An 8,284-nucleotide genomic window follows, 5' to 3' on the forward strand; every position below is an offset into this window, starting at 1 on the left:
GGGCGGGGAGCGGCGCGCGCCGGCGTTTGGGCATGGCGGAGGCGGAGGCGGCCGGGCCGGAGGCGGCCGGGGATGGTGCGGCCGTTATCGGCGCCACCGTGCCCACCGGGTTCGAAGTGACGGCGGCCGCTGAGGTGCAGGAGAAGCTCGGCTCCGCGTCCCGGATCAGCAGGGACCGCGGGAAGATCTACTTCGAGGTGCCGGCCCGCTGCCTGCCCGAGGTGCGTGCGCCGACCTCGGCCCCCTCGGCACCCCGGACCGGCCCCTGGCTGCGCACACCGGCGTTGTGTCGGCCGCGCGGCGCCCCGTCCGCAGCGGAGCGCTGTCGGTGTGCTGGCAACCGTAGGGCAGCGCCCGTCCTGCCCGGCTGGTTTGTCCGGGTTTGCCGTGCTTTGACGAAGGCGGCTGAGGTCAGACAGACCCGGGCCGGCTTTTTTTACTGCTTTTGCGTGTAAACCGGTGACCTCCGCGGCACGGCGCCGGGCCGGGTGTAGATATAAAGTGGAGACGCTCTGTAACCGGTGGTAACGGAGCGCCGCTGCTCTCCCTCACTGCAGGTCCATCGGCTGAGGTCCGTGGATAATCTGTTTGTTGTCGTTCAGGAGTTCAAAGATTATCAGTTTAAAGAAACCAAGGTGAGTTACTCATTGCTTTCAGTCAGTGATGGGGCTTGGAGTGTCATTTTAATTGTAGTGCTTTGAGTGTTTCACAAGCAAGGATTTTTAAAACGTCTGTAGTGCTGTCCCAGTTCTTTGTATGGTTTTGTTGTCTGCCTCAATCCCTTCTGTTGTGTTTGCTGCGTGGGAAACCGAGAATGAGAGCAGCTATGTGCTTGGAGGTCATCCCTGGGTGGAGGGCAATAAATATCCTTTGGTCTCTTAATGTAGTGGTAACCATGATAAATGATTATTTGTTCTGGATCCTGTGGTGTAAAATACCACCCAGATGTGGTGACAATTGCACACAAAATTGCAAGCCGTGATTAGATGTGCAGTGAGTTGCATGTATGGACTAATTTAAGAGACTTAGAAAAAGGGTAGTTTTTCAAGAAAGGGAATGACTTTGAAGTACAGTTTCTTTTGTCTTTTAAAGGAAGATGCTTTAAAAGATTTGGAAGGTTTGGTTAAAAAACTGCCTTGGACTGATCCTTTGAGAATTTGGGAGCTGAACAACAGCTTAAAGAAGAAAAAGACAAAACGCAAAAAACAGAATCTGCAGAGAACTGCAAGCAAAGAAAAGCTGCGTGACGGTGGAGAGGAGGAAAAGGATGACAAAGCTGTGGGTGGGCAGGAGGACTGCGCCCCAAACACGGAGGGAGCAGAGCCAGCTGCTGGCCAGAGTGCAGAGGAGATGCAAGGAGAGGCCTCGCAAAATGAGGAGGATGATAACGAACAGTCAGAGGCTAACAGCGAACTGCATGCCAGTTCTGGGGCTGAGACAAAGGCTGGAGATGATAGCAAAGCTGAAGGAGATGATAGGAAAGATGAAGGAGATGCAAAGGTGTTAAAGTTTCGCGTTACATGCAATAGAGCCGGAGACAAGCACAGTTTTACATCAAATGAGGCTGCAAGAGACTTCGGAGGAGCTGTGCAGGAGCACTTCCAGTGGAAGGCTGACATGACTAACTTTGATGTAGAGGTATTGCCTTGTGCCTTGGAAATAATTCTATTTCAAAAATTAATTCTTAGTTTTGATTCTCAGAGAGCTCCAAAATAACCTTTAAAAGATTGTCCTGAAGCTGGAAGTTAGTAATGCTGAAATCATGACTTCCTCTGAAGCACTGATTTCATTGGCATGTTATGTATATCCTCACACCCCACTGCTTGCTTGTGCTTGCTTGTCCCTAATCTCTTTTGTGACCCCATGAGGGCACCTCTCCTCATTTTCATGCTCCCCTTTGCTCTGCATACACTCTCACTCAAGATAAGTGATTAACATCACTAAACCGAGGGCAGCTGAGTCAGTGCTCAAAAGTCATCTCCTCTCTCAGCTACACCACAGGGTTTTATACTAAGTTTTACCTCCTATGTTATTTGCTCACATGGTTACAGGGAGCAAAAAGGGTTATGTTAGTTGTCCACTGCTTTTTCCCTTTTCATAGGGAAAGCAGAAATTTGGAAAGGAGATTCAGCAGGTATGGTCCATTAAAATTTTCCTTTTGAAAGGCAATAAAGTGAAATGATTTTCTTGCAAATTTTTTTAAGGGCTGACCCCTTTCTTGTAATGTTGTCTTCGCCTTCCAGGTTCACATTGCATAGGGGTCCAGGTGTGGGGTTTCTATTGCTGGTTTGCAAATGCTGCGCTGTGACTTGCAGGACTTATCCCTGCTTTTCCCCAGCAAGTATAAAGCAAAGTTCTTTGAACATCATCACAGAGTGCTTTTTGTGCAAGTGAAAAAAAACACGCTGTCCTGACTTGTGCCCTTTGTCCTCATTAAGGACAGTGGATAGTGCTCTTATATGTGTATTTCCTGATTTTGTATAAATCACTGCTGGTTTAAACATTTACCCGATATACTGTGGGAAACTTGTGTTACTTCTGAAATTTAGTTCCGGTTTTTCTTTAGGTTCTCCTGAATATTCACAATAATGAAGTAGTCGTGGGCATTGCATTAACTGAGGAGAGTCTTCACAGAAGAAATATTACACATTTTGGACCCACAACTCTTCGCTCAACTCTTGCTTATGGCATGCTTAGGTCAGTGCAAATGCATGGTTTTATATGATTCTTAGTTAATAAGTCATTCTGCTTCACAAATTAGTTGCCTTATCCCCCCCCACTGCTTCCTTAGAAGCTATTTTTCTTGATTCTTGTTAAAAGGGAATAAAGACACAGCAACACTGGATGTTTTCCAGCTTAAACACTTGCTGCAAACCATTAGCCAGTTTTCAAAATACTAGATGACAACATTCTTGAAAGAATTTCACTGGACTGGCACGTATGAGTGCTAGTTATTAAATGCAATTAATGTTCACGTGTTATATTAGAAGGGCTCAATTGCTGTGATTGAAACAGTTTAGTTTTCCATCAGTACAAGAAATTCATGTTCTTAAGACTTTTCTCAAAGTACCTTTATTTTCTGCTCCTCAGGCTCTGCGATCCCCAGCCAACGGATATCATCATTGATCCAATGTGTGGTACAGGTGCAATACCCATAGAGGTGATCCTTCCTTACTTTTTAGTGTAGTAAAACTTGAGACAGTATCTGCAATTGAATAACGTGTAAGTTTTAGTGGCAGTAACTGAACAGCCAACAACAGAAGCATCTCAGCAACTTCTCAACAGCTACAAGCACATCTTAATAAATGCCTTTAGTTTCCTTCCCAAAGCTATCACAGAAAGAAGCAAAATCTAAAAGAACTTTGAGCTTTTAAGTTGCCTAAGACCTGTGACACATCCGTTACAGAGTTTTAAAATCACTGACATCTACTTCAAATTGCTTTGTCGTATTCTGGTGGGTTTTTTTTGGTGGGTTTTGTTTCAAAAAGCGAGCAATGTTCATGTTAATGTTTATCCGTATTTCCCCCCAGGGAGCTATGGAATGGCCTGGTTGCTATCACATTGCTGGTGATAACAACCCACAAGCTGTAAAGAGAGCAGCAAGCAACATATGCTCTTTGCTAAAGAAAAATGAAAATAAGGAAAGGTAAGAACAGTACAAGAGATTTTATTTTCCTGTTGTGCTTTATAGGAATAAATCTATCTTGCATAGATTTTCTTGACCTTTTCCCTATTACTTTGTTACCATTATAGAGTTCTTCAATGTAAAAATATTTTCAGTAGACCATATTTGAGGTGTCTTTGCTTTTGTAGCAGTGCTTCCTTGGGGGTACCCTTAGACATCGTTCAGTGGGATATTTGCAATCTCCCTTTGCGGACTGGCTCTGTGGATGTCATTGTGACAGACATGCCTTTTGGAAAAAGGTGAGGGACCACAAATTCAAGCTATTGCGTGTGACCATCACTGCCACGTGTGCTTGTGTGTCCAGGTTTAGGGTTCTCTTGTAACTTAACTGGGCCTAATTGAGAAGTATTTAAGTACTCAGCATAAAGAATGAAGCTGAAAGTTTATGTGGTCATACATACATGTATTTTTCAACAGTCACAAAGGAGATCTTGATCTGTGTTATAGGATAGGGTCAAGGAAGAAGAACTGGGATCTCTATCCAGCCTGCCTTATGGAGATGGGGCGGATCTGCACACCAGGCACAGGTAGAGCTGTGCTGCTTACTCAGGACAAGAAATGCTTTGCCAAGGTATGCTCTGAGTGAAACCTTAGAAGTAAAACAAACCTATTTGCAAAGGAAAAATCTATTGAGGAGAAAAACTTTAAGCTGACTTCACTATGGGAGGTGATCTTTTTCTGAAGAGACAAATAGCAGCATTTTAATGTGGTTTTAGACCTTATTCAGGTGTGATTTGGGATAGTCAGGAATAACATCTAAAGAAAATTTATCCTTATATCCTTATCCTGAAGAAGCCATCACCGCTCTTGGGGCTGTTTTTTGTGGGTTTTTTTTCTATTGTAGGCCTTGTCAAGACTGGGACACATCTGGCGCAAAAATCACACAGTGTGGGTGAATGTAGGGGGACTTCATGCTGCAGTATATCTTCTGAAACGCACCTGGGAAAGAGTGGAAGAAAAGAGGTCATTCTGGTAATAGCCTGTGTGGAAGAAGACAGCAGACACCTCCAGAACTTCCAGATGAGCAGATTGGTAAAGGAGACAGCTGGGAGCGTATGTCTCTGTTCCTAAGCAGAAGGCAGTAAATGTGAGAACTGCTTAATGTGAGCAATGAACCAGGGACCAACCTGAGAGCTCCCTGTTGTACTGTGTGTTCTGAACCTGGCTTAAATTATATCTTTTCACCCTGCCAACCAAACTGAAAGTCAGTAGTGGTGTTAGTAATGCTCTCCTTTGCCTGAGTCTTTTCTGCTACGTCTGTTGTATTTCTCAGTTAAATGCTTGTTTCCTCTGCTTACAGTAGAAAACATGTGGAAGCATTTTTTGAGCCAATTAGCTGCTAATTTTTTCCCTGTAGAAACCGTATCTTAAAATGGCAGTATTAGTCACCTTGAAGGGTTGAGAGGGAGAGGTAGTACCTCTTTGCTGTAGGACTTTTCCAAACTGAAAGTTTAAAGTTTGTACTGTTGCCCAAATGTTAATTAAGATGTTCGATACTCTGGTGAGAAAATGCTGAGCAGTGTGATGGTGCTGCTGTTTGATTTCTTAGCGGTGCCTCGACTCGGTGCTGTCTGTGTCTCAGAGCTGTCAGTGCCTCACCGCCGTGCTCAGGTCCTGCTGTGGGTGAGGGCGATGCCCCGGGCTGCCTGAGCAGAGCAGTTGTGGTTTCTGCTTGAGAGCAGAGACATTTCCAGCAGCTTTATCTAAAAGTTCGTGTTTCAGTGCCCGTGCTGGCACTGCGGGCGGCAGCACGCCTGGATTTATGAGCTGCTGGAGGTGTGCTGCCTACTTAAGAATACGGTTTGTTCAATTAATGAAGTTGAAAATGTTTTCTTCTCCAGTATACCGCGATTCCTCAGGCTGATTGCTCTGCTCGCCAGGAGCTGAAGCGCTAATTACCAGCTTGTCGTTCCGTTAAGGTGTATTCAAGCTCACGGTAACGTGCTCAGAGGCGGATCACAGAGCATTAAAGGTTTCTTAGCCCTGCAGAGGCAGAAGTCGGGGCAGCGTTCTGTTCTGCGCGCTGCAGCCCGTCTTCGCTTCGGGTGGGGCGCGATGCCAGCCGTCCGTTCGGGCCCGCAGGTGCCGTTCCGTTCTGAGAGCGGCCGTTCGCGCAGCTGGCGCTGCGGGGCGCGGCGTCACCGCGTTCCGTCATTGCGTCACGGCGTCACCGCGTTCCGGCAGCACGTCGCGTGAGGCGCCGGCCCGTCGCTGCGTCACCGCGTCGCGCTGCGCGTGCGTGGCGCCCCGCCCGTCTCCGGTCGCTGCCGCGCACGCGCGGTGCCGCCGCGCAGCCGCGATGGCGCCGCCGGGTCCCGCCGCGCCGTGCCTGCGCTCCGCCAACACGCGCGAGCTGTCCGAGGTCGTCTTCAACAACCGCAGCCCGCGCGCCGTGCTCCCCATCTGGGTGGACTTCGAGGGCCGGCCGCGCTACTACCCCGTGCTGCGGCCGCGCACCGGGCGGATCATGCACAGCTACCGCGGTGAGGAGCCGCGGGCGGGCGGGGCGCGGTGACGGCCGCGATGCGCCGCGAGGCTGAGCGCCGCTCCCCGCAGGGCACCTGTGGCTGTTCCGCGACGCGGGCACGCACGACGGGCTGCTCGTCAACCGGCAGGAGCTGTTCGTGGCCGCGCCGGACGTCAGCAAGGCCGACATCACGCTGCCAGGTGCGGGGCGCTGCGGGGCGGAGGGGGAGCGCGGCGTGCGGGCTCGCGTTCGCCGCTGGGGAAGATGCGCGGCTAACGCTGCGGGCCGCGACCGAAAATAACGTTTGGTAGCTGGGAAGCGCTCTGTCCGCCGGCGCTACTGCGGCCCTTCTATCCGCGGCACTTAACGCGGAGATGGGTAGGACGCGGTGCTTTCGGAGCGGCCTCGCGCGCTCTGAGTCGCGCTGCCGGGGTCGTTGTGTCCTCCCGTCCCGGGCGGCGCCCCTCGCAGCGCGGTGCCCAGCTGCCGCTGCCAGGCTCCCCGCTCGGTCTGTTTCCCCGCAGTGTTCACGCTGAAGGAGCGGTGCCTGCAGGTGGTGCGCAGCCTGGTCCGGCCGGGGGATTACCGCAAGCTGGACATCGTGCGCTCGCTGTATGAGGAGCTGGAGGATCGTCCCGACGTCAAGAAGGACCTGCAGCGGCTCTCTGTGGAGAGAAGCGAGATGTTACGGGAGGAAATCCTCCACTAAAAGGGCCGTGCGTCCCGAGCCGTGTAGATAGCAAAGCACCGAGCTTAGGAGGAGCAGCCATGTAAAGCGTGCCCAGAGCTAACGTCTGCATTGAAGTTCTGGAACAAACTCAGCCGTACTGTAGAACATTTACTATGCTGGTAGGTCAGATTCCAGAGAGCAAACAGTGTGGGAACGTACTGCTTTGTGAGGGCTCTGCTCCGGGTTTCATGCATTGCTGAGCAGGGACCCCAGTGGCCTGGCACAGATGGGGCTCAGAGAAGTTTGCTTTGGCCTATTTCAGAACATTCCATAGTGACACAAGATTGGGATATCCGTCTGGAGGAAGTGCGTGCAGCTCAACTTCCTCTTTGTTAGAAAGAAAGTTATGCCAAGGATTAACTTAATCCAGACTCTCAAATCAGTGGCAAAGCAGCACTAGGTTTGCTTGAATGATTTGGTTTCGGTGAAAATTTGCTCTCTCACGTGCTGAATTTACTTTCGAATCACACATTGTGGGGGGTGTTCGTGTGAGAGCTTCCACGGTTGCCTTCTGAGCGCTGGGCCCAAAACTGTGCTGGCAGAAAGATGACCTAAGCATTTCTGTGTTAGCCTCTGTCTCTGTGTGTTCATAGACCCTCATTGTAGCAACTCTGAAGTTGACAAGTTTTTACGCAGAACATGCCTTGAATGCCTTAATTTGTCCTTCATTACCGAATTCCTGCTTGGTTTGTCTCTTGTCATCCATACGGACTGCATCTTGGTTTTGGGACCCTTTTCTGCTCTGCACCTCTGTGCCCACAGCCTCGCTCCCATACTGGTATATCAGGAGCATTCCCACAAGGTGGGTGCTCTGAGCCCCACCTTTCCCTTGTCCCAGGGATTGGCCTTGAGGAGCACGGTCTGCCTGGCCTGCCAATGCCCCCTCAGCTGCCCCAGCTGCAGGCCTGGCTCCCCCAAGCAGAGCTGTGGTTTTCAGCAGGCCAGCTGCACAGAGAAAAGGATCTTGGCCTGTATGTTCTCTTCCCCCATACCTCAAATACACAGCTGTGTGTCTGTATGTCTCTGTGTGTAACTCAAAGCAGCACTGTTTTTAGCAGATAGGTGAGTTGTTTCCCAGGTTGCAGGCAGGCGCAGTGCTGCTCAGCATGCAGAGCAGCAGGTTGCTAACAGATAGCAGCAGGCTGTTCTGCAGCGTGAGGTTCTTAAGTATGCAGTGTCTGACCTTCTTGTGGACTTGTTTTTTCTTAAATGTTTGTGTATGAACTGGTCTTTGTTTCTCATTAAAATGTAAATCCATGTTAACTCTTTGACTCTAATGTTGTCAGATAACTTTGCAATGGTTGCAACTGCACATAGGCTCATGTTCCTGAAATGCCACTTGTGGATGCCGTGGGATTGAGCTCAGTTGGATTCACAACTACCATGAGAGCCGCGGGGAGCA

The 8,284-nt window shown here is 49.7% G+C and overlaps 2 protein-coding genes and 1 long non-coding RNA gene across 4 annotated transcripts; 2 read left to right on the forward strand and 1 right to left on the reverse strand.

Annotated features, from left to right (window-relative positions):
• On the forward strand, window positions 1–4,889 carry THUMPD3 (THUMP domain 3 tRNA guanosine methyltransferase). 2 transcript variants are annotated; one of them, XM_031605325.2, is made up of 9 exons: window positions 1–221; window positions 558–635; window positions 1,093–1,638; window positions 2,567–2,697; window positions 3,091–3,160; window positions 3,531–3,646; window positions 3,817–3,924; window positions 4,133–4,256; window positions 4,530–4,889. In XM_031605325.2, the coding sequence occupies exons 1-9, from the start codon at window positions 33–35 to the stop codon at window positions 4,659–4,661; spliced, it is 1,494 nt and encodes a 497-aa protein (XP_031461185.2). In that variant the 5' UTR covers window positions 1–32; the 3' UTR covers window positions 4,662–4,889. The 2 variants fall into 2 exon arrangements, with proteins under 2 accessions (XP_031461185.2, XP_031461179.2); XM_031605319.2 differs by having other exon boundaries at window positions 2–221; window positions 3,814–3,924.
• Window positions 4,629–5,877, reverse strand: LOC149916476 (uncharacterized). The gene is made up of 2 exons (XR_016470188.1): window positions 5,104–5,877; window positions 4,629–4,752 (listed from the first exon to the last, which is right to left on the reverse strand). It is a non-coding gene; the product is annotated as an uncharacterized LOC149916476 (long non-coding RNA).
• A 67-nt stretch (window positions 5,878–5,944) lies between these two features.
• On the forward strand, window positions 5,945–8,145 carry VHL (von Hippel-Lindau tumor suppressor). The gene is made up of 3 exons (XM_031605340.2): window positions 5,945–6,168; window positions 6,242–6,352; window positions 6,677–8,145. The coding sequence occupies exons 1-3, from the start codon at window positions 5,985–5,987 to the stop codon at window positions 6,859–6,861; spliced, it is 480 nt and encodes a 159-aa protein (XP_031461200.1). The 5' UTR covers window positions 5,945–5,984; the 3' UTR covers window positions 6,862–8,145.
• Window positions 8,146–8,284: the final 139 nt, after the last annotated feature.

This window comes from Phasianus colchicus, chromosome 11, assembly GCF_987193195.1.
Source record: "Phasianus colchicus chromosome 11, bPhaCol1.hap1.1, whole genome shotgun sequence".
Taxonomy (NCBI): Eukaryota; Metazoa; Chordata; class Aves; order Galliformes; family Phasianidae; genus Phasianus; species Phasianus colchicus.

Excerpts from the sequence above, each read along its gene's own strand:
- THUMPD3 (XM_031605319.2), top strand. The coding sequence starts at position 33 with ATGGCGGAGGCGGAGGCGGCCGGGCCGGAGGCGGCCGGGGATGGTGCG. Across the intron at positions 222-557 it reads CGGCCCGCTGCCTGCCCGAG|GTCCATCGGCTGAGGTCCGT; the intron begins GTGCGTGCGCCG and ends CCCTCACTGCAG. Across the intron at positions 1,639-2,566 it reads TGACTAACTTTGATGTAGAG|GTTCTCCTGAATATTCACAA; the intron begins GTATTGCCTTGT and ends GTTTTTCTTTAG.
- VHL (XM_031605340.2), top strand. The coding sequence starts at position 5,985 with ATGGCGCCGCCGGGTCCCGCCGCGCCGTGCCTGCGCTCCGCCAACACG. Across the intron at positions 6,169-6,241 it reads GATCATGCACAGCTACCGCG|GGCACCTGTGGCTGTTCCGC; the intron begins GTGAGGAGCCGC and ends CGCTCCCCGCAG. Across the intron at positions 6,353-6,676 it reads GGCCGACATCACGCTGCCAG|TGTTCACGCTGAAGGAGCGG; the intron begins GTGCGGGGCGCT and ends GTTTCCCCGCAG.